At 43.3% G+C, this 25,763-nt stretch overlaps 1 protein-coding gene across 1 annotated transcript in view; it reads left to right on the top strand.

The window, feature by feature from the left end:
• DGAT2 (diacylglycerol acyltransferase family) overlaps positions 1 to 24,173 on the top strand; it is a 43,705-nt gene extending 19,532 nt beyond the window's left edge. Inside the window, exons 4-9 of the mRNA XM_087373761.1 lie at positions 21,100 to 21,206; positions 21,404 to 21,559; positions 23,161 to 23,247; positions 23,337 to 23,434; positions 23,567 to 23,654; positions 23,740 to 24,173. Of these exons, the coding sequence (XP_087229887.1) occupies positions 21,100 to 21,206; positions 21,404 to 21,559; positions 23,161 to 23,247; positions 23,337 to 23,434; positions 23,567 to 23,654; positions 23,740 to 23,841 (638 nt within the window). The 3' untranslated portion in view covers positions 23,842 to 24,173. The remainder of the gene's footprint in view (positions 1 to 21,099; positions 21,207 to 21,403; positions 21,560 to 23,160; positions 23,248 to 23,336; positions 23,435 to 23,566; positions 23,655 to 23,739) is intronic.
• Positions 24,174 to 25,763: the final 1,590 nt, after the last annotated feature.

The following is a 25,763-nucleotide window of genomic DNA, read 5'->3' as shown; positions in this document are numbered from 1 at the left end:
GCCCGAACTTCCATTTTGATTTTGTCGTTCAGTCCATAGATATAGTCTTTTAACTGAACCGACATAGGGAGAGGGTCGGTTATTTTCATGACACATTCCCTGAATTTGTCAGTGTACTCTGCCACTGACAGACTCCTCTGACGAAGATTTCTATAAGCATCCCAGGATCGGGATTCTTCATCAGGTGGGAGAAAGTGTTTCTTGAATTCAGCTTTAAACCCTTCCCAGGTGGTTGGAGCAACTTGATCCTTCTGTTGCTTTATCCACCATCTGTCCGCTGCCTCAATAAACAGGTGTGTGGCCTCGCGGATTTTCTTTAGATCGGATCTAATCTCACAAATGGCGAAGGCTTCTTCCCACTTGTGTAACCAAACCTCGATCACATCAGAGCTGCGCTCGGTCATCCGACCAGCGTACTTCTCCGGTCTATAATTAGCGATATTAGGCACTTTGACCCTTGCGTGCTCTAAGGAATGTATACTGGGCTCTGGCTCTGCTGGAGCTTTGCCCTTGTCAGTTCTAGATGGTCTAGCCGACAAGGCTTGCACCATCTCCCTGATCTCATTTTGACCAGCATTCACTTGAAGCTGCTGGTTCATAATCTGCTGTAAAGCATCCTCTAATATCGAAATCCTACCAATCAATGTAGGTGCTGCATGATGTGACATCTGTTGTGTAGACTGTACTCTAGACTCACTAGGATTCACTCTTGAATTCTGCCCTTCTGCCTCCATACGTTCACAATGGAAGATGGGTTTTTTTTAAAAAAAATAAATAATTTTAAAGTCTTTTCTTCTTTTTTTCTTCTTTTTTTTTTTTTCTCTGAAACTCAATTAACCAATATATACACCCTTCACTTCTGTTCTGCTTTCCTGTTTTTTTTTTTCCTCTTCTACAGTGCAGAAATCACAAGACCATATGAAAACAAAAAACTGTACGGGGAGAAAGAGCTCCATGATTTCTCCTCGAAGGCTGCCTTTGGATCCCTGCTGCTTCGCTGTAGGAGCGTGATCCTCCGTCGCGTGAGTTAATTAGATCCTTCATAGGCCACTGGCGCATTAGCACGTTACGGGACCCCAACTAGCCTTCTCCGTCAATCGTCCAAAGCGCCACCGAACAGGCGTCGCCAGAAACTCCGTCACCGTAAAACACCAAACAGAATTCGACCGTCGATCCTCGTCCACCTGAAATCTCGAATTGTCTGTGCAAAGCCGCAAACGCCTCGCTGCGTTACGTCGATTTCCACGCAAACGTCAAATTATGTACCTACGCCTTTACCGACGAATATCCACGTCAACGACCCGTCGATCTCTTCGTCAACGCCTCACGGGCTTCCATAGATTCGCTTGTATAGACCCGCGTCACGGACAGCCAACGATCCTCCCCTCACCTTCCGAGAACCTTGCGCTCCATCGCTTCATCTCTTCACGAATCCCCCTTCCATCCTCTAGCCTTGCTCTGATACCAAAATGTAAACGACTTTATCTGCTGCCTGAATCTCTTGCTCGTCGTTGAAACAATCACGGGCGATGGCTATCTGTTATTCCACCCAGCCTATTCTCAAGGATAGTAAATTGTCAGATTACGTACGTTATTTCATTCATACCTATCCATGAGACCCTCAATTCCCTAGATAGTTCTCCTTGCCAAATGTCATCATTATAGCCTCTCCACTTGGTGCACCTTTTTACCCCTCTCTTGGGGCACATTAAAAACCACTTGCCCCTTGGCATTATTGCACATTTAGGTGCACCTAGGCCTTAGCACTCAGAACTATCTAGTCAATGCCATTCCGCCCTCACCTAGGACCTTGGCAGTTACTTCTCTTGACCATTTCAATTACGCACATTAACTATTACAAAAGTTGGTCATCTAAGAGAAAATGCCCACCGATCTATCTGAGGTCATGCTATCCCGGCTAGAGCATAACATGGGAGGTCTCCGAAATGGAGAGTATCCCAAAGATCAGAAACATAAAAAGAAAAGCTCTATGCAAGAAGCATCCATATCACCCTCATGGTAGGCATCATATAAGGATTGCCGCAATGAGGCTCGAAAAGATTCATATGACTTGTGGATCTGCCGACCCAAGTATGCCAAATTATGCTCACTCTAGATTGTCCAAAGAGCCCAATATCTCACCCAAGAGAGAAATAGTGAGTATTGAGACAAAGACCTCATAAATATGCCAAAGAGCTAGAAATGTTTCCCAAATCTGTGACTCGGGAAACGGAGCCGAAGATGATCTGAAATTCTCCTGAGGAGGATCCTAGAACACGGGCAGTGCCAAAGCAAATGAAGAACAGTCTGTGAAGGAGCCTGACATCTTAAACATGTGGATGGTGCAATGCGACGTTTAGCAAGTGTGACCCCCACTGACAATGTGCTTGTCATACATCTCCAAAGAAAAAGTCTTTGTTTCAATGGCATTTTACACTTCCATAACATCCTGAGATTCTTCCGCCACCATGAGAGGGGCTTCCTTATATGCCACAGAGAATTAGCATATTGCCGAATCCATGGAGCAGGCTGAAGAAGCCTATAGGCTTTGATGGAGGTTGAGGCAGGAAGAGGAACAGGATGAGTGCATGTAGCAGAGGGTTGCAATTGCCAATCCGTAAGCCTGTCTGTGTCAGCCACAGGAGGAACAGGTAGAAAAGGATGTAATAAATCAGCAATTTTCTTCCATATAGATCTATGATGCATTCCCAATGCATAGGCAGCAGTGGCCTGAGGAAAAGATAAGACATAGCCCTGATCATCTACCACATCATGTATGTATCCAATTCCCAATTTCATGAGATTGTATGCCCGAACTCTCTCTCTACACACACTTTTTTTTGTGAGAAGAAATCTTTTATTGCTGTAAAATAATTACATTCATAGTTACTTCGAAAATGAAGTAACTACTACTCAACTAAAGATCCCAGTATAAGCTGTATACATATCCTGATCAATCAAACGAGTCTGAACACAATCATAGAAAGATTGCTGTAGAGATCGTTTGAAAAAAATAAAAAACGAAAAAAGTGGATCACCAAAGACTCTATGATTTCTGTCCATCCATAAAGTCCATAGTGCCCAGTAGCGTACCCATACAAAAAATAAGTCAAAACTTTGTCTCTCTGGATGAAAATCAAACAACCAGAAAAGTCTGCCAAAAGTAACAGTAGGAAATCTCGCTCGAAGCCTCTGTCGGATGAGAGCGATGAAGTCACAAGTATGTGGACAGAACCAAAAGATGTGAAGCAGAGATTCAGTAGAGTGCAGGCATCTGTGACAAGCAGTCGGAGCAATATGTCTGTGTGCGAGTAACTGGCCAGATGGAAAAATGCCAAGCAGGACTCGCCAAAGGAAAAGCTATTGCCGAAGAGGGACTTTGTAATGCCAAAGGAGAGGCAGCCGTTTTCTCCACCACTTTAGTGGGCGATCCATATGCCAAACAGTATTTGCTCTGTCAGAAATCCAAGGCGGAGGTAATTATACAGAGATGACACTGTGATATGTGAGAGCTTCAAGGGACGGGCTGAAGAGGAGGAAGAGAGTAAAAACCAATTCTCAAGCCTATTCTGAAGTTCCAAGTGAGGTACCGGCAAGAACGGTCGAAGCATTGCTGAAATCCTGTGCCATAAAGGACGATAATGAGCTTTCAAACCGTATTTGCTAGCAGCCATAGAAAAAGATAGAAGTGTGCCATCATCTGGAAGTACATCCGCCACAGATGAAATGCCTTTGAAGGAGAGAAAATAAGAACGTCTGGGTTCTTGAATGGGTCCAAAAGGTGGTCGAGATATTGAAGCATTGGATGAGTGACTATGGCAAAAAGTAAAGCACTTAGGGGACATCCTTGCCTAACAGAACAACCAAGAGTCTAGGATGTAGAAATATCCCCTGAAAGTATGCAGGCAGCTTTACTATCTTGATATAGCCAAGTGATAACTTGCTGCATTTTTGTGCCAAATCCCAATGCCTGCATAGTCGATGAAATAAAATCCCACTTAACAGTATCAAAGGCTTTGGCAATATCAACTTGCAATAATAAAACATCCTGTTGCGTGTATTTGGCATATTCAATTCCAACATAGGCATTAGCAATGTTATCTGTGATATGCCTACGCGGGACAAAGCCATATTGGGCAGGATGCAACCCATCATGTAAAAACCCCTTTAGCCGATCGACAATCATTTTTGTAGTGACTTCGTAAATAACCGGCGGCTCCAGTCTGCCAAAGATTCACAAATTTGCTTTTTTGGAAGGAGTTTAAAAAGACCTCTCTTCCATGTGTCTGGCATTTTCTGATTTTGCTGTGCAGCATTCACCATATGTAGCAATGTATGCTTCAAAAGAGGCCAATATTCTAGAAAAAACTCGAATGTAAGACCATCCCATCCTGGAGATTTCCATCTGCCGCGGGATTTGATTGCATCTGACAGTTCCCTCTCAGTAAAAGGTTCCTCCAATTCCAAAGCTTGAGTAGTGGAAATAATAGGAGAAACATGCTGCAACAGTAAATTTCGTGCAACCAAAACCTGCTGTGAGGGAGGAACTGCAGAGCCAAATTGCTGTTGAGCGAAATGATGCACACAAACAGAAGCAAGCTGTGACCTCGAGGTGGTCCATGATCCATCAGGCATGAGCACCCTGCAAATTTCTGTTTTTAATCTCCTCTGATGCAAGCTTTTGAAAAATTCTTTGGAAGAGCAGCCTTTATCTGTAAAGGCTCTTCGTCTTGCTCTAGTCTCCCATTTAGCCAGTTTCCTGTGATCATTGAGTTTAAGACAATGTTTGGCCTGGGATAGTGTTGTTTGCTCATGCAAGGACAACGAACGAAGATGGCTGAGTTCAGTGAGGTCCTGACAAGTGAGTTTGGCCTGAGCAATAGTTTCCCTCATAGTCTTCATGTAAGACTTGCCATAACCTCAAATCACTACTTGCATTTTGGAAACAAAAGAATCCCAGGCATCATCAATATGAATATGGCTGCGAGAAGACAGAGAATGAGATGCTTCAGCAACCATGGCCTTGAAAGCAGCATGTTGCAAGTAGCTATTGTTCACGATTAGATGTCGCCTTTGTGGCAATCTATCATCTGGCATAGCATGAAAGGATAACCGCAACCATAGAGGTGCATGATCTGAATGCGCAAAGGCATAATCAATCCACATTTTACACGTAAAATCCCCATTTTGTTGCGGAGCTACACTATACCATCGATCGAGATGTGCCTGATAAGTAGAAAGGGCATTATGTTGGAAGGTGTATCCAGGTGATAAAGGCTGCAATTCCTTCCAAAGGTCAACCAAATCCAGACGCATCAGTAATTGAGACCATGCATGTCTTTCAGGGGTTAACATATGAGTATGTCTGGAGGTATTGTCACCCTGTTGAGGAGCATTATTGAAATCCCCACATATAAAGGCATGATATCTCCATGGATATTGTTGCATGGCATCTCAAACTGCAGTTCTTTCTCTAGAGGATTGAGGTGCATAAACAGAAGCAAATTCAAACACCTCTCCTCGAATAATGCATTGAAGAACAAGCCATCTGCCTTTGTTGTCATTCAAAGCAATAACTGGGTGAAGCTCATGTTTGATCAGAAAGACCACCCCTGAGAAAGAGTGCTTCCCAGCATAGAAAATATCATAGCCATAGTAGTGTCCTGTCTTTCCTGCATAGACATGTTGGTTGTGTTCTTGTAATGCCACTATGTCAGGCTGAAATCTGTTGATGTACAGCCACACTGTTTTCCATTTCCTAGTGTCACACATCCCCTTGACATTGAGTGTAAAACATTTGATATGAGCAGTCATATTTACAGATATTTATAGCAATATAACAACTATGTACAACAGTAAATTTCATTGATGTCAGCCCTGCATTTCTATCTCAGGGTCAAGGCCTCTTCCCTGAGTAGAAGTATCCACCTGAGGAGTAGACAGCAAAGTAGCAACCTCTTCTTCAAGGAAGAGTGTTCTGCTAGTTGTCACTGCAGCCCATGTGATCCCAATTCCTGTATTGACCTGTGGGGTGTTTCCACTAGAAGGCGCACCATTCCAAGTGCGAGGGGGTGAAGTCTTCGAGCAGAAATAACTTTTCTTGGACTTTGCCATCCATCAGTTGGAGGTTTCTGTCCTTTTGTGGAGGGTTGAATAGCAGGAGGTGAATGTGAAGAAACATTCCCATTTGAAACAACTGGAGCTTTGCCTTTATCCTGAATTCTAGAAAATTGTCTACTACCTTTGTTTCTATTTGCAATAGAGGTAGGAGCATCTTTGGTAGGCATTTGAACCGGCAAAGAAGCAGGAGGCATTTTATGCTGATTCATTGGACACTGTGAAGCCATGTGTCCAGATTTTTTGCAGTCAAAACAAGCCCCTGCAAATAATCCCCATTTCAGTTTGTAAAAAACACTTCCCATGTCCACATTATTCACCGTGACTGAATAGGAGTCAGGTGTGGGATTATCAGTATCCCAGAGAATGCAAAATCGATTCGAGTTGCCATTAGGCCGTGGTGGGCAGACCACTTTGCCTAAAGATGCTGCAATTTTAGGCAAGAGTGAGGCCATGCATTGTGGGAAGTCTACAACCTCAACCTAGACCGGGCATTTGTGTCGGATTAAAGCCTGATAATCCCTTGTGGGAGACCATGGCAGTACATGCACCATTTGCTGCCCAAAAAAGAGGGGCGAATGTTCCAAAAGCATTTGTCTGTGTATCTCATCCACCATAATAACCTCAAAAAAACCCCTGGCTGCATAGTGCACTTTGCGAACAAACGAGCCAGCCAGTGTGCGAGTCAACCAGTTGCCTATCTCTGCAACAGGTGGCATCCGGCCTGGAAAAAATTAAATGACTGCATTTTTAGCATATTCTCTGACTGGATCCACAATTTCATCTACTTCCACCATAAGGCCAACTGATGGAACCGAGTCTTTCCACTCTTTCCTTGTGTCTGCAAATCCTTCATGCATGACATCATAGACCAGTTGGGCCTCAAGAGTATCATGTACCGGGTCATGCTGACCCTCAGCGTGCTTTTGCTTCTTGTAGGGAATAGAACGTTCCTTTTGAAAGGTTTTTTCATAGGAATATTCAGCCATAGCTTTGTAAAAAAAGGAACTTAGAAAGAAGGTACCTGTAAAGTGGTAGTGAGGAAAAAAACCAGTCCCAAAAAAAGCCCACAGGAAGCCCACAGAGAAGAGAAAAAGAGTATATTTGAAAGAAGAAAAAAGGGAAAGAGGGATGTAGAGGTCGAGAGAAGATTAATTAAAAAAAAAAAGTTTTGTAGAGGAAAAAGAGAGAAAAAACCAGTAAAAAACCCCAGATGAACTATATTTCCGAGGAAAAGGGAAGATTTTGGTGATGGGAAAGGTGCAGCAGACCCAAAGACTGAAGAGGAGAGAAATGGGAGCGAAGGCCTTCAAGATCAGTGCGTAGATGTAGTCCGCAAGCAGAACCCTACGTGGAAAACGATCCAAGAACTGGAGATGAAGTGGAAGCAGCAACCTGCGGCAGGCGGAATTGGCCGTACAGGCCGTGCAGCTGTACGGAATCTGTACGGAAGTTTGACGGGCTGTACGGTGGCTGATGACTGCTCCAAAAGACCGATTTTTGGGCGTTGATGCAGCGCAACAGGGAGCGGATGCTCACAGGCTGGTCGCGGGAGGCTTTAGAGCTGTTCTTCTCTCTCTCTCTCTCTCACACACACACACACCTACACACACACACACACACACACACATTAGCTTTTTAACAAAAGACATTGATTTGCATCGAAGCAATTCATTCCTTGCAGCAGCAAGCTTGCTAACTCCTGTGAATATTCAAGTGTCAGGATGGATAGTTTTATATCCACAAATTTTCAACTATTTGATATTCCCCCTTCCCTTTGGAATCTCCAAAAGGAATTTGGCACCATAGATGAAGAGCTATGTCTACGATCAGTACCTTTAAAAGAAACCCTTCCACAAATTTTCAACTATTCGATATTGCCGCGCACGCGCGTGTGTGTGTGCTCTGTGTGTGTGTGTATCTATCTGTCTATACACACACACACACACACACACACACACACATATAGTTATAGTTATATAAATATAAATTTATTTAAAAACGTATTTTATATATATGTATATATATATATATATATATATTTCTCTCAGCTTGTATTTTGATCGTCCATACAGACGAAGCCTCTCTCTCTCTCTCTCTCTCTCTCTCATTATTATATTATTGATTTATATTTAGATATATTTATTTCTATGTATTGTGTGTGTGTGTATTTGAGAATTGTGTGTGTATTTATTTGTATTTATATAGATAAATATATATATTTGTGTATATTATATATATATATATACATATATATACCATTGAGAAGAGGCAGCCTCCTCGCTGCTCTGCCACGTGGCGTAGTGTGTTGCCCGTGGTGGCGTAGTGGTTGCTGTGCTACCTCAGTCACCATTGTAGTGGCCACCTCAATCACCAACGCGAGTTACCCAATATTGTTGAGTCTTGCGCGTGACACGTGGCATGACTACAATCATTCCTCATCGTTTCCCATGATCATGGCCGATGGTTCTGTTGCATGCAGTGGGCTGTCACGCTTGCCGACGGTCGTGTTGCAGAGTCGTAGACTCTGGACTCTGTTGTCCAAAGTCTATTTCTGGGCTCCAGAGTCCAACCTCTAGCCTCGAGTCTAGTTTTTCGCTCCTCTTTGGTGACTTGGTCTATGCACTCATTGATCCATTAGTCTATCAGCGTTGTCACTAATTGTAGTTGGACTATTGCCATGGTGCCAATGCAACATCATCGTGTCAAGCCTTGTCATGTCACATGGCGTGATTGCTCGTGCAATTCAGTAGGTCCCGCATGTGTGTCCTCATGCCACATGGTGCCACGAATCTACTCATCGCATTTATTGGCCTTCCCCACATTTACTTCCTCCCGCACCACGTAGTCTCCCTGCTCTAGTGCTCCTGCATCGCCTTGCCATGTGTCACCTTCTTTGCTTTGTCTCACCGTGATAGTTTGTCCCCTCCACCACTCGCCACGTGGCTTCTTAAATGTTCTCCTCTCTCCCTCGAACCTTCGTCCCTTCCCGAACCTTCCTCCTCCTCCTCCTCCTTACCTCTAGAATTCCTCCCCAAACCTCCAAATCCTTGCCATGTCATGAGGTCTAGGATTAGTCTCCTTAAAGAATAGAATAGAAGAATATATATATATATATATATATAGAGAGAGAGAGAGAGAGAGAGAGAGAGAGAGAGAGAGAGAGAGAGGGTCGGGGATGTGGATGGAGTGAGTGAGTGGAGAGGAAGCTTGTTGGGGAAGGCATGCAAGGAGGGAGAACGTGGGAGGAGCAAGGAAGGAGGCAAGGAAAGGATGTCACGAAGCATAACCTTCCCTTTCACTCTAGAAGAGCTCTCACAAAAATACCAACTTTCACCACTACTCTACACTCTAGCAGCTCTCCTATCACATGCTCTGTTACTTTGTAGCTCACTCCCCAGGAGGCAACAATGCACCTACATTTTCCTTACCTCAACCCACTCTATGAGAGGATCTCCACCTAGCTTTGTCTATGTTTTTCACTCCATTTTTTGAGTACTTGATTACAGGTTAGACACCTACCTTGTCGAGTACCAAGGTTGGGATCATAGCCCACCTTTAAATTCAAAGAATATTTTTTATGCTTTTAAAAATAAATGCAACAAAAGAGCATTTAATCGCAAGCAACAGACTATAGCAAAAAATCAACTCTTTAAATGAGTGTAATTCAAAATGTTACATCAAAGAACAAAGTCATATATGCAAAGATACAATATCTACATGATCCCCCCCTACTGAAGTGGTTACATAAACCTTCCTAATCCAAAAGTCTATGCCTATGTATTCTCATATTAGTGGTAGGTGTTTTCTGTACTACCAATAATCCGATTTATTTTCATGCAAGACAAAAATATCAATTTAAAAATTACAATTATTGAAATAAAAGATTTTTATAATTATATGTTAACAATATTGAAGTCATTAGTTAGAATCCTTACATTCATGCACTCCAGAATACTCATTTGCCGCCCCAAAAAACCTTCCAGCCCACACACTCTCGTATTCTAAGGACACAAAGATGCTATGTTGTCCAACGATCACAAAAAATCACTAAGGAACCACATCATAAAATCGTACATGTATCTATACCTCAAAAAATAGGTTTCGTACTCATTGTAGACATGGAGATTTAATATTAGTAAAAAAACTAGCATTGAAAATCAAATAGTGGCCATCCAATAGGCAAGCTCCTACACTAGACCACCTAAGCATTTCGTAGCTTGTGTAATCAATATATCCCTTTCTTCTCTTGTAGTGTCCACCCTGTGTGTAAAGACACACTACCCATCCCTTTCTTGGCTTGGGTAGGCGATGGGTAGAGTGTACCCTCCCCTAGACTATTTGTATACATTCTAGATTCTATCAACAAAAGGAAAGAATATATTAAAAAAGGGACATATCAAGCAATTTGAATATATGAAAAATTCCAATTTTTGTGTGTGTGTGTGTGTGTGTCCCATTTTTGTAAACCTTCACCCTTGGGCACCTTTGCTAGCATGAGATCCTAGCCATAGATTTATCCTTGACCACCATGAGATGGCTTGTGAAACTATGTGTCTAGATGAATCCTTGACATAGCAAGAGGCAAACCCTTGAGGTGGGGTATGTTGGGAATTGTGTGATCAAGGGCTTGTCCTATGATCATGTGTGTGCCCCCAATTTTTAGTTGACTTGGTTAACCCTTTCAAAGCTAAAACTTTCCAAAATAGCAATCAGAGATAGCAGCAACTTGGAGGATGCAATTCAACTAGCAGCAAGCAGCTTTAAGAGGGCTTTCTAGGTAGAAAGAAAGGTCTTGTACCAGAGATCATCCACTAGCATGGAAATGCACAATGCCGTGTCGGTTTGTCTGTGAGAAATGCGCATTCTCGACTGGTTTTTCACCGATTTCTTCTCAAATACTAAAGCATTTGGGCTCAAATTTCAATTGGAGCTAGCTCAAAGGGTCGCCCAGCTGTTGCTAAGAGGAATGGGCGAAATGTGACTCCAACATGTGCAATTATGCAAAAGTTCACTGTCCCATCATACCCCTCCCACAAATTGATGACCTCAACCCTAGCAGTAGTCCATGGGAATCTTCATGGCTTGCCTACCTCTAGTGACAACACTCATGATCCCAACCTGGCACTCACTCTAGTTGCATCAGCAATAGATCATTTGGGCATCTTCACCCCAACATGATCTCACTCTGACTTTGGTCTCTTGGTTTACAATTGGGAGAATGGACAATGACTATGCATGGGAAATTTCCATGGGTCTAACAAGGTAAAAATCACATAAGACTAACAATCATTTGAGGGGGACATCCCAGGGCAATGAACTGTTATTGACATAAGTGATGATGTAATGCAAAGGCCCCCACATGGGGAGGTGCCTTAGATTCAGGAGTCCCTATGATGTAGGGATTGATTTCTTTGATGTAGGGAGGTGCCTATGATCTAGGACACCCCCTCTCCCATTCTATAAAAGAGAACACTCTCTTCCATGATGTCCTCCTTCTCTCCCACTCCCCAACATAGACGCCGTCGTTGACCCCATCCGTCATTGCCTATATTTCTCAACACATTGTTGCTTCAACCTAGGTCACTTAGGGTTAGCTAGACCTAGTGGTTAGAATTTTGCCATGTGGCAATCCCATCCCCATTTGCCACATCAGCAGCACATATGGAAGTGGTAGGTTACCTTATCTACCACGTCACCAATGAGCTAGCTCTGTGCCATGTCATAAGTCCACGTGATCATATGTCACGTTAGCAATCCACTTGTCAATATAGTCAGCACATAACAATCCCTTGCTAAAGCATAGTGTGTATAAACAAGCATGTAAATACACATGCCACATCATTACATGGTGCCACATCATCAATTGGACCCCTCTTCTTGATTATTCCACGTGTTGTGCCTTCTCCTAAGTGCTAGCCTTCGTCATGGCCAAGTCTGCCCTTCCTCTGGAGTGCAGACAAAAACTCAACATGAAGACTTTGTATAAATGGATGCTCAAATATATGTGGGTGTGTGGATTTGTATGTGAGAGCATATGTTTATACTATGGTCTACACCCACTGTTGGACACTGATGACGTTATTGGGGATGTCATAGTAGCTAGTTCTTGCTATGCGTGATGGAGTTTCTGGTTTTTAACCTTATGAGTGGCTATCATGAGATTGAAATTGCACTATGTTGTATTTTTAGTGGATGACTTTGGACATATTCCTGGATTCATCTAGATATTTAACTTTTAACTTCAAAAAAATTTGCACATGCCCCAAAAGGGAAATTGATCGATTTTTTAAGCTCTACACGTTTGTTAAGTCAAAACCCTAGTATGCAATTAGACTATGCAATTAGACACTGCCAATATTAAAAGAAATCAATTGGTAAGACCTCTGTAACAAATGACAAAGCAAAGCATGAATGCACAAATCACTATTGTAAGCATGCACGAGTGCATGAGATAACCATAGCACCCAAACATGGCATCCACACATAATGTATCAAAGGTACATGGAGAACAAAGCATCATATATCAAGCTACACCAATCAAAGAGAAGAACACCATTGATTGAATGTATTAAGAAGTAAATCTTACCACCTTTAGTCCATGTTTTGTAAAGCTCATCAAATGCGTAGACCTTGGTTTTCAGTGATCAAACCTGACTATGTGAGAGTAGCTATGTAAGTACCTGGGGGCAGTATCTATCTTGTTGTAATACCATACTTGTCCACCTTAAGATGCAAGTATGCACTAAGGGGATGTGATTAACTTTTCTTTTGTGAACTCACATTTGATCACCTTGCAGTAGCCAAGATCATGGCACTAAGGAGAGGTGTTGAGAGTTGTGATGCCAAATAGAGACAAAAGATATGAAGAAAGGGCATGCTGCCACATGGTGTGGAGGTATTATGTCACATGTGAGCAAGCAGATGCAAGTATGTATCCACTCATATAAAAGGGAGGTTCATTTAAAGCAATATCATCAAGCAAGCTCTCAAGTCCATTTATGAGTACAAGTCTCTATCTTGTAACGTATTTGAACTTGAGTCATGCTTATGTAGTTTAACTCTCCATCATGTGTAGCATGCGGGGACTAGTTGTTTAAAAAATAGATGAACATACAAGGAAGAACTCAAGCATGAGTTACCCCAGATGTTTTCCTAACTATATTATACTGCTTTATTTATACTGATGGCATAGATGGCCTGACTACTGTTATACATGATTGCTAAATCGGCATACAAAACTGCTCCGAGTCCACTCCCCTGATTGCGGCATGTGGGAGATGGAGCTATGCTGTGGAAATAGGACACCCAACCTCGTCCATATGCTGGCTGAAGGGCGTTGCTGGAGGCTGGGAGCTGAGTGATGGAATTAGGTGGAAAGCCCTCCTTATATAGGGATTGGAAGGGCTTGTTCTGGCTAACCCAATCAGCCCTAACTGGCTGACCAGCCAGTCGGCTGGTTGGCTGGGCTTGTCGGGCTGCTTACTCAGGGCTGACCCATAGGGGGTTGAGTTTGCCTATAAAAGGCGCCTCCCCCAGACCTCTTTTGATGCTTGTTGCTGCCCTTTGGAGGCCCTAAAACCTGCCATATATGCTGCGTAGGGAGCTGCAATTGGTTGACAAGCGAGTTGTCACTGCCACTTGGGCTTGACCTTGGTGCATGTGATATTCCCCTCTTCTGAACTTGTTGCTAGGTGGATACCTCGCAACGCCTTGCCTTGGCGACCTAAACTGCTTCGCTAGTGGCTTGTGACTTTGGGAAATGGAAATGGACCCCGGTAGCTTGTGCTTGACTGGCCCTTGGACTAGGGCTCACAAAGAGGCCACAATTTACGACAAAATATATGGGGTTAGACTGTGTGTCACAATGCTCCCTAGTGTAGGGGTGTTTGTGACATTCCCTCTTGCTTAAATTCTAGATGAAGGCAGTTGTTGAGGGATTGAGTGAATTTGCCAAGCGAAAGCGGTCTTGATGACCACTTATTGCTGCTCAAAACTTAATTGTCCTCCCAAAGAACTGGGGAATAACAGTTTGGCATTGGGATTGATTTGGTACTACTATTGACCGCCTTGGTCGTACTACTTCTTGCGACAATCTCTTTCATAGTGTCCAAACTTATGACAGTAGTTGCACTGAATGTATACATGTTGGTGGATGCATTCCCTCATCCTTGGAATCTTCCTCGATTGGAATGATTTCCTCTTTTTCAATTCTGATGTTGCTGAGGATGATGTTGATACTGATTCTGACTTTGATGATGACTTTGATTGCTGATGATGACTTCGCTGGATGGTGTCTGAAGGATGGTATCCAAGCGAGAGGCTCAGGTCCAGGCAATAGCGCTTGATGAATTGTACCTAGGTGGGAGACTCAGGTTCAGACAGGTGTATGCCACTCTAAAACTCTTTACCTCTTTCAGTTCATTATCATGGCTACTAGATACCAGATTCTAAACGAGATTCTAAATTTTTGTGAGACATTCTACTTGTTTGTGAAAAATGAAGGTTTGGAGTCACTTGGTGTTGAGGGAATTGTGGGAGATTGCGATTGGGACAGAGTTGATACCTCAAGACACCGTAACTCTAGCCGCATCATTCTCGGTGGCGGTGACAACGCCAACAGACACTGTATTAGTGAGAGCATGGCAGATCTTGGATGCGGAAGCCTTGGCTATCATTGTGGGTACGATAGCGGATATGGTGCTGTCGCATATTCAGATAACAAACACTTCTTTCAAGGCTTGGTTGACATTGCGGGATATGTATGAGCTTGACAATGAGGTGAGAATCTTAGATCTCGAGACAGTGTTGGACAGTATGAGGATGGATGAAGGGGAATCGGTATAGGAACACATCACCGAGATAAAGGTGGTGCGGCATCAATTGGGAGTAGTTAGTCAAAGGGCGAGCTTGACCAGGATGACAATGCTATTATTGGGAATGCTCTCTGAGAGGTATAGTAGTTTCCTGACTACAATGACTACAAGGCATCGGGTAGTGCCGGTGACTTTCGAAGAGATGGTGCCATTACTGTTGCATTAAGAAGCTCGGGAAAAGAAGTACGATGGTATGGATAAGGATGACAAGGCCGTGATAGCTCAAGACACGAGCAAAGGAAAGGGCAATGGTAAGCTCTTCATATGAAGACAACAAGAAGAAGAGAAAGAAACAAAGGAAATGCTTCTATTGCGATGAGCCAGGGCATTTTGCGAAAGATTGCAAAAAGAAGAAGGCTCATCAGAAGAAGAAGGGTGCCAGCTCAGAGTCAAAGGAGTGAGCTCAGGTGGCAGAAGGAGAACTTTTCTTGGTGGCCACTCCGTGTGCTGTTGAGATAAGATATGTGGACCTTGGTGTGATTGTCAGAATGTCAGACGTTGAAGAATCGAGATCCTTTGTGAAGGTGATGGATAGTGGCGAGTGCCTAGAGTCATCTAGGTGCTTGGCTGGTGTTGCTGAGGGAGAGGGGAATTCTTTGATAGGACTTGAGGACTCAGGGTCAGACGATCGTTGTGACTGAGAGGGGGACAACAATACAGAACGACAGCTAGAGTGTGATGGTCTAGGTAATATGGATTTGTGCCTGGATATGATGTCTCAGGTATGTTGTTTGGTTGCAGACCTAGCCAGACGGAGGATGGTTGAAACATACCTTGAGAGCTTGGTGCCCGGAGGACTTTAGCTATTCACCTATTGTGAGGGGGATGGCTGGAGAATGCTCGTATGGAGAGCACGAGTTCAGAGGCGGGCTCATGTGACTGAAGGAGCTAGTGCTAGCAGGTGCTGCCAACGATGGACTTGTGTACCAGACTGGTGTGCAAAAGTGGAAGCGGACCTAGCAGAGTAGGAACCACGGGTTGAAAAGCTAGGAGAAGACTATGATGACGCCTCCAGAGGGCTACGACATGGGAGCTACTGGAGCATCTTCATTGACGGAGAGCCAATGTGGGTCGGTGAGTGGGACTGTTGGAATAGGACTGGTCACCTCCCCACTTGCGAGCCCTCATAAGAGGATTGCTTCAGCGGGGGTTGCGTGGGTGGACCATAGAGTAGTAATAGGCATGGGGCAGAGTAGTAATAGGCATGGGGCTGCCACATGGGCAGCACATGAGCTGGCAGCAGAGAGACCGGATGGGTATTTGGTAGAGGAGATCCACCATGGAGGGAAGATCTAGATCCAGAAGCTGTCCAGGTCAGCAAATGTTTTGGGACCCTAGGGGCATGGAAATGAGGCAGGATCATGAGCAGGCCTTCCTGGGCCAGTGGCAGCCAGCCACGTGGCCAGGCAGGGCCAGAAAAAGCCCTGCAAATGAGCCCTTAGAGGGGTATTTAAAGGCTGCAATGTGTGGGTCGTTTGGGATCCTGTTTGGGTTGGTTTTGGGGCAGACGAAAGTCCAGTTTGGGGGGCAAGTAGCCCCTACAATAGGGAGGCCCCTTGGCCTCATAACACAACACTTGGAGCAGCAATCCAATTTCAGCAAGGACCACCCTTGGGCCTATACACAGGGGGTGAATGTGACCTATAGAGGGCTGCAGACTTAGCTCAAGGAGCTTCCCACCTAGGCTGAGTTTCCAGACAGCAAGGTGGAAGAGATCCTTTGGACAGAGAGTCTACATAAGCTCAGTGGAGCACGCGGGCTCAGAGATTTAGAGGTGCCAGCCATATAGTAGGAGAACCTTTCTGGTATTCTATCTTGTCTAGTTTGTGGACGGATGGAAATATATATGAGTTTCTTCTATATTGTCTTTGAGCACAATCTATTTGCTAGCCTGCACACACATGAATGGTTGTGAAGTACACACATGGTCATAAAGCTTGATTCCATAGTGAAACACATCCACATGTAATCCTGGGCTAATCTATCAGTCTTCCGCTGTTGGATACCCTCTAGTAGGATTTCATTATTTGACACGCTTATGTAGTTTAACTCTTCATGATGTGCAGCATGCGGTGACTAGCTGTGCGGAAAATAGATGAACATACAAGAAAGAACTCAAGCGTGAGGTACGCCAGATATCTTCCTTACTATAGTACATTGCTTAATTTATGCTAATTGCATAAATGCCCTGACTACTGTTGTACATGATTGCGAAATCGGCATACAAAACTGTACTGAGTCATCTCCCCTAACTTTGACATGTCGTTGCGGAAATAGGATACCCAACCTTGCCCATATGCTGGCTGAAAGGCGTTGCTGGAGGTTGGGACATGAGTGCTGGAATGATGGGAAAACCCCTCTTTATATATGGGCTGGAAGGGCTTGTTTTGGCCAACCCAACCAGCTCTAACTGGATGACCAGCTAGTCGGCTGGTTGGCTGGGCTGGTGTGGCTGTTTACTCAGCCTGAGGGGCCAGTTTTGATGCTTGTTAATGCCCTTTGGAGGCCCGTAAACCTGCCATATATGCTGCATAGGGAGGTGCGATTGGCTGACAAGGGGTACTACCACTAGTCCGATGTGGGAACAAAATACCGTACTACCACTATTCCGGGGTAGGAACTAAATACGCTGGTAGCACTAGTCCGGGGTAGGAACAAAATACGGTTCTTCCACTAGTCCGGGGTAGGAACAAAATACAAAAATACATAATATCTCCCAAACATGCTCCCTCCTCTGCTAACTGATTCTCCATTGCTGACCTTTCTTGCCAGGACCCTCCAACCTGTTTCAGTAACCATACTGCTCTGATACCAATGGGGCATGCGGGCACTAGTTGTGCGGAAAATAGATGAACATACAAGGAAGAACTCAAGCATGAGATACACCCGATACCTTTCTGAGTATAGTACTCCACTTTATTTATACTGATGGCATAAATGCCCTAACTACTGTTGTCGTGATTGCCAAATCGGGTTACAAAACTGTGTCGAGTCCACTCCCCTAAATGCGACATGTGGGAGATGGAGCTATGGTGCCAAAATAGGACGCCCAACCTCGCCCATATGCTGGCTGAAAGGCGCTGTTGGAGGTTGGGAATTGAGTGCTGGCATGAGGGGAAAAATCCTCCTTATATAGGGGTTGGAAGTGCTTGTCCTGCCTGACCCTGGGCTAGTCGGGCTGTTTATTCAGCTCCGGAGGCGTTGAGGCTGCCTATAAAAAGGTGCCTCCCCCAGCCCACTTTTGGTGCTTGTTGCTGCCCTTTGGAGGCCCAAAACCTTGCTGCAATTGGCTGACAAGAGGTACTAGCACTAGTTTGGGGTAGGAACAAAATACGGTACTACCACTAGTCTGGGGTAGGAACAAAATACAGTACTACCACTAGTCTGGGTTCGGAACAAAATACCGTACTACCACTAGCCCGGCGTAGGAACAAAATACAAAAATACATGATATACCAAACATGCTCCCTCCTCTGCTAACTGAGTCCCCATTGCTGACCTTTCTTGCCAAGACTTCCTCCAACCTATTTCAGATCAGAAGGAACCATACTACTCTAATACCAATGTAACATGCGGGAGCTAGCTGTGCGGAAAATAGATGAACAAACAAGGAAGAAATCAAGTATGATATACAACAGATATCTTGCTAAGTATAGTCACTGCTTAGGAACAAAATACAAAAATACATGATATCCCAAACATGCTCCCTCCCATTGCTGACCTTTCTTGCCAAGAATTCCTCCAACCTATTTCAGATCAGAAGGAACCATACTACTCTGATACCAATGTAGCATGTGGGGGCTAGCTGTGCGGAAAATAGATGAACAAACAAGGAAGAAATCAAGCATGATATACACCAGATATCTTGCTAACTATAGTCACTGCTTTATTTATATTGATGGCATAAATTCGCTGACTACTGTTGTACACGATTGCCAAAATCGGCATACAAAACTGTGTTGAGTCCCCTCCCCTAACTGCGACATGTGAGAGATGGAGCTATGCTGTGGAAATAGGACACCCAGCCTCGCCCATATGCTGGCTGAAAGGTGTTGCTGGAGGCTAGGAGCCGAGTGCTGGAATGAGGGGAAAAGACCTCCTTATAAAGGGGCTGGAAGGGCCTGTTCTTGGCGCTCGCTGACCCAACCAGCCCTAACTGGCCAACCAACCAGTCAACTGGTTGGCTGGACTGGTTGGCTGTTTATGCAGCCCTAGGGGCCGACGGGAAGGGGTTGAGGCTGCCTATAAAGTCGCCTTCGCGAGCCCACTTTTGATGCTTGTTGCTTCCCTTTGGAGGCCCCAAAACCTGCCAAATATGCTGCGTGGGGAGCTGCGATTGGCTGACACAGGGTACTATTACTAGTCCAAGGTAGGAGCGAAATACGGTACTACCACTAGTCCGGGATTGGAACAAAATACAGTACTACCACTAGTCCGAGGTAGTAACAAAAACCGTGCAGAAAATATATGAACATACAAGGAAGAACTCAAACATTTAAGGAAAATAGATGAACATACAAGGAAGAACTCAAGCATGAGATACACCAGATATCTTCCTAACTATAGTACACTACTTTGTTTATACTGATGACATAAATGCCCTAACTACTAATGTATATGATTGCCAAATCGGCATACAAAACTGCGCTGAGTCCACAGTCCACTCCCTAAATGCAACATGTGAGATATGGAGCTATGCTGTGGAAAAGGACACCCAACCTCACCCATATGCTGGCCGAAAGGTGTTGCTGGAGTTTGGGAGCTGAGTGCTGGAATGAGGGGAAAAGACCTCCTTATATACGGGCTAGAAGGGCCTGCTCTCGCCGACGCGACCAGCTTTAATTGGCTGACCAGCCAGTTGGCTTGTTGGCTGGGCTGGTGGGGCTGTTTACTCAGCCCTCGGGCCCAACCTGGAGGAGGTTGAGGCTGCCTATAAAAGGCACCTCCCCCAGTTCACTTTTGATGCTTGTTGCTACCCTTTGGAGTGTTGGAATGGCCACCTCCCCATCTGTAAGCCCCCATATGAGGAGAGCGAGGCTGCCTATAAAGGGCGCCTCCCCCAGGTTACTGCCCTTTGGAGGCCCCAAAACCTGCCATAGGGAGCTGCGATTGGCTGACAAGGGGTACTACCACTAGTCCGACGTAGGAACAAAATACGGTACTACCACTAGTTTGGGGTAGGTACTAGGAACAAAATACTGTACTACCAGTAGTTCGGGGTAGGAACAAAATACCGTGCCACCAGTCGGGGGTACAAACAAATTACAAAAATCCATAATATCCCAAACATGCTCCCTCCTCTACTGAGTGAGTCCCCTTGCTGACCTTTCTTGCCATGACTCCCTCCAACCTATTTCAGATTAGAAGGAACTATACTGCCTTGAAACAGATGGCTCTTGATGGCGATCGTTTTGAGTACTTGGAGGGCTAAAGTTGGACCTCATATGTGTTAAATTTTGGGCGACTTCATGAAAATTTAAGCTCTGAATATCAGCCCCCCCGCCAACTTGGAGAAGCTTATAGATTGGCCATTGGGGAAATATTCCCTTAAAATTTACCTTGGTGGTAAGTGTACAAGAACCATGTGCTCTAGTCTTAGTTAAACTGTTAGGTGTATTGCTTTGGCAGCATGTCGGCTGACAAATGATTTGTTGGATCGATACCTGGTGGGTGCTTTCACTGTTATAGTGAGTTATGCATGACCTCAGGGGCACCTCATTTCTCTGTACTCATTTTTACTATTAGAAGGATGTCCATGTGTTCTTAGAAATGCATTTCGATATTTTTAAGGATAACTTGCCTACTCATAACTTTAGGTCCTTCTTGACTATTGTTCACAATTGGTTCTTTAGAAACCTAGCATAGCTGCTTATGCTTGGGCACTGATGACGACATAAGTGTTGCTTTGCTTGGTAAGTATGTCTTCCTTTTGTTTTTCATAAAAGTTTTTGTTTACCTCTTTTTTCTTCTCTTTTATTTTCTGTGTAGATTTTTGGTCTTGACCTTTATAACAGCAAAAAGTCTAAATTTGTATGATCGGACTTATTCTAGTCTTACAAAGGTATATATTGTTCACGATTGTTTCTGAATGATTGTTCTGGGACAGTCTTTGCAGTTGAGCCTCATTCTGTACTGCCTATTGGAATTTTGGCACTATGCAACCATACAGGATACCTGCCTATTAAAAAGCTAAAGGCGCTTGCAAGCAGTGCAGTAAGTCTCTCTCTCTCTCTATTATATATATATATTAATGTGCCACTCTCTGTTACACACAAGTAGGCACACATGCAATTACATGTACACGCATACATAGGCATACACAATAATGGGTATTTTTGGGTGAGCATGGGCATGTGCATTTTACATTGTGATTTTCCATAATTATGACTTCTTGTCTGTACCATGTGCAGATTTTTATCACCCCTATATTGAGACATATATGGTCTTGGCTGGGATTAGTACCTGCATCAAGAAAGGTTCTCTCAAAGTCATTGAGTGATGGTTATAGCTGTATCCTTATTCCTGGAGGTGTTAGAGAGATGCTTTACATGGAACATGATCGTGAGGTCAGTTTGCTTTTACTTTGTGGAATCTCAAAATATGATCTCTTTGCCTTAGCTCTTGGACTAGTAGGCAAATATCGTAATGAAGAACATCAGCAAAATAGTCAAACAATCACCGAATCCTTTCTCAACTGTAGCTTTTTGAATTTTAGGGGGTTTGTTGAGATGGTTAGCAGGGTAAGGAAATTTTCTTTTAGGGATTCCCAGAAACCATAATCAGGCCTAGCCAAGGCCATTGACTTGGTGGACCAGCCAGCTGACCATAGTCACCTGACCAGGCTTGTTAACCAGTGTAGATGCAATAGAAGGGTCTGTATAGGGATTGGCTGTCCTAGGCTTCCCCACCCCGCTATGTGTTATTACAAACTCCAGTTACTAGTACTTGTTCTGGAAACCATTTTTCTCTCCAATATGTATTGTCCACCCTGTCTTAATGATCTTTGTCTGTTGACATTCATCTGCATGTTTAAAATTTTGCACAAGCCTCCCAATGCATTAATATGCCATTGTAGGCTGAGCTTGTTTTTTGCCAGGAGCTCAACATTATGCATGTAAATGTGTCAAACCATTACATATCCCTCATTGTGTGTTCTACTCCTTACCCATGTTTTTCAATCTCTTCCGTTCATGAGCTTTGTGACCTCAAGATTCTGCTCCATTGTTCGTGAAGGAGTCGTATCATATGCCTTTTTGAGGAAATGAAATAGCAATTTAAGGAATTTCCCTTACGTTTTTCCCTTTCCTTTAAGGTAATGAGACTATTTACCATTCAATGCTTTGGCTCCAATCCTGGTTTGATTTAATCTCTTGGTTTTGGAGATATGAAAATGGAGCGCGGCCTGACCATTTGATTAACCTTCTCGTTAAATACTGGCCTTTGTCACAACTGAGTCTGCCCTTCACCTCTGGAATATTGACAGAAAGTTAGTACAAAGACCTTTGTATAACTGAATGCTCGTATTTTTGTGGGTGTATTGATGTATCTGCGCCTGTGAGGGCATATGTTTATACAGTGGTCTACCCCCACCGTTGCTGTGGGGGAAGTTGGTGGGAATATCATAATAGCTCGTCCTTGATATGCATGATGGAGTCAATGGTTTCCAACCTGTGGGTGACTACAATGAGGTTTAAACTGCTCAGTTCATTTTCTTACAAGATGAGTTCAGGCGTGGTCTGAGGTCTATCTAGGTATATGCTGATTATATTCAGGCTGCTCGTTAACTTTATTGTCTATATGTTACCAAACAGGCTTGCCATCATGCTACTGCTCATCTCGGTGGGAAACTGTGAATGATTGCCATCTTGAAGACTTTTATCTCCCAACTCAATCATGTCAAATAGCAAGCAATGTAGATTATTGCCTTCCCATTTACCGGGCATTTTGTCCCATTTTCCATTTTGCCCTTTCAGATTATCTTGATGAGCCATTGTGGAGACCTTCTCCTTCTGCCGTAGGACTCTATCATTTGTGTGCAGAATGTTTTGGGTTAGCTAGTCATAGTTTTTCTAAAATATGCTGAAAAAATAAAGGCTTCTATTTGTTGCTCTTTAGGCAAGTTCTGACCACTGTTATTTTGTTACTGCACTCTTTCAATCTGTGACAGGTAGTTTACTTAAAGAAGAGATTTGGTTTTGTGCGTGTAGCCATTGAGACAGGCTCTCCTTTAGTACCTTGTTTCATTTTTGGACAGGTATGTGCTTATATCCAGTGGCATGTTTGTCACGTGTGTTCCCACTGAAAAGATAGATGTTTATGAAGTTATTTCATTGTCACTGGCAGACTCATGTTTACAATTGGTGGAAACCAAAGGGCAAGGTGTATAACCAGATATCTCGAGCTTTGCGTTTTGCCCCGCTTGCTTTCTGGGGAATGTTTGGGTATTCTTTCTTTTTCATCGCAGTTCTCTTTTTCTTTCTGTATCTTTATATAGAGAAAAAGCATAATTGGTGCTTTCAGTATTGATGCAATAAATGACTCATAAACTTGAATTGGCATTTGGATATACGCAGGTCCCCTATTCCCTTTCCTCGTCCTATGTATGTGGTGGTTGGGAAGCCCATGGAAGTCGAGAAAAATCAAAATCCATCTGAAGAAGAGGTTTGCAATAGTGAGTTCAGTGTCTTAACTCAAATATCAATTTGCGAAAGGGAATCACAGCTACTCTTATGGTTTGACGTTTCAGGTCTCTAAAATGCATGCGAACTATCTCTCCTCCCTCCAGGAACTGTACGAGAAGCACAAAGTGGATGCAGGTTACAAGGGTGTCCCTCTATATGTTTACTGAATGATCTCAGATGACCTTTTCTGCTCTATGCTCAGAAGATTACTAGGGCGTTCCACGCTCCCATCCCAACTTTGCAGCATATAATACCTGCGTTCCTGTGTTTGCTACAATCCCAGACCATGGTATAGAGATGGAATCCTACCGACGAGATTGTCCGAATGATAATGTATATAGTTTTGATACTTAGTTTTCCCTGATGAGGGATGGATCACTCTAATTAAAAGAAACCTCCATTTGAGTCCCCACCTGATGAATAAGAATTGTAGAAAAATGTATTAATAAGTGCTAATAACGACAAACTTGTAAAATTTTGATCTGCTGCATTCTTTAAAGGCAGTAAGAATTTATCTCGCTCTTTAAGGACACAGTTTGAACTAGTTGCTGGGTAGCTTGGGCTAGGATAGCTTATTGTTTTTTTCTACGTGCTCTCTCTTCTTTTCATACTTCGTTCCTTCTCCCCTTATAGCTACTCTTCATCATTTTGCTACTACACATCAAACAAAATCGATCAAAATATGAATTCTTTATGGCTGCTTCCCTTCTCCTCTTACAACTATTGCCCTAATTATAGCTCGGACACCTCCTGCTGCAGGAGCGCAAATGTTTAATAGCACAGCTAAAAAGTTAATGATCTCATAGCACAAAGCTCCTTGAGCTGCCCATGGCCTTCACATTGTGCTTTAACATTCACCACCTTCCACAGGTTCATGGTTCAAGTTCATCCAAACCCATGCAATCTGTTAACGACATTCAATGTTATTTGTCAAAGACTATATTTAAAAAGTCAGACCACAATTGAAGGTTGTACATCATCTTTTTGAAATGGACTTGCCAGCAATGTTTTCCTTGTGCCACACGTGTCATGTAAGATCACTTACAATAGCATGAGGGCAGTGCACTTGAGGTACTTGTGCAACCATTTTTGAGGCAAAATATGGTCCAAAAATGTGGGTCCATACTTTAATGGGCTCTTTTCAAGCATTAATTGCTCATCTAAAACCAATGTTTCAAAGAAGATTTAGGGGCTAGTAGTTTGTGTTTGACAACACATTTACTCTATTATACACGCTCTTAGGATAATTTTGGGTAGTCATGAGTACACTTAGATACTTACTTTGAAGCTATTTTTGTAAGCATTGAGTTGACCTTCATCTGATTTCCACCATTCTAGTTGTTGCTTGTACCCAGGTCAGTCTTTAAGTAGTTTGTAGAATTTGACGATTAGTTCAAGCACATAGTGCACCAATCTTATGATAAAGTTTTTCTCAAATCAAAAAAAAAAAAAACATAGGTTGATTTCTTTAAAGAGGAGAATATCACAAGAATTAACAAGAGGGATAAATGATAAGTTTATAATTTCTAAAGCAATAGAGGAGCTCTTTGGCCTCGTCAAAGCATATGAACAATTGCATAAATATGGGAGTATTACATTCGGTCCTTTATTGATAAGATTATATACTCAGGGCTCGTATTATTGAAGGATTCATATGTTACACCCTTATATTAGAGGTGACTTTATACCTCAATCCTTCCAATTTTACCTCAAAATGTATAGCTTAGCTTAGGGGGAAGATGATTCCTTGTAGTAACCATTGGTTGGATCATATTATCTATGGCAACTAGTAGTAGAAAATAGAACATACACTAGCGATGCTTGGGAAAGCTTGGTCAAGGCAATGAAGGAGAGATTTGGGACATTGGAGTCACCAAATTCCTTGTTATTGCAATTGGAGAAGATTTCCCAAAAGGAAAGAGAGTCAGTTTCGACCTTTGCTATGAGGTATGAGGATTTATTCATCAAGTACCAACAAGCTGCTTTGCATGTGGTTGAGTCTTCTTCATCTTGTACGGGAGATTCTAAAGGTTCATTGGCAATGGAACATCTCAAGATGAGCAAATTTATTTATGGTTTGGATTCTACC

This window comes from Dipteris shenzhenensis, chromosome 4 (genome assembly GCF_047967505.1).
Source record: "Dipteris shenzhenensis isolate YYH24624 ecotype China chromosome 4, Dip_SZ_1.0, whole genome shotgun sequence".
In the NCBI taxonomy this organism is placed as follows: Eukaryota; Viridiplantae; Streptophyta; class Polypodiopsida; order Gleicheniales; family Dipteridaceae; genus Dipteris; species Dipteris shenzhenensis.
The sequence above is the reverse complement of the archived record's forward strand: the minus strand, read 5'-3'. Positions and strand labels throughout refer to the sequence as shown.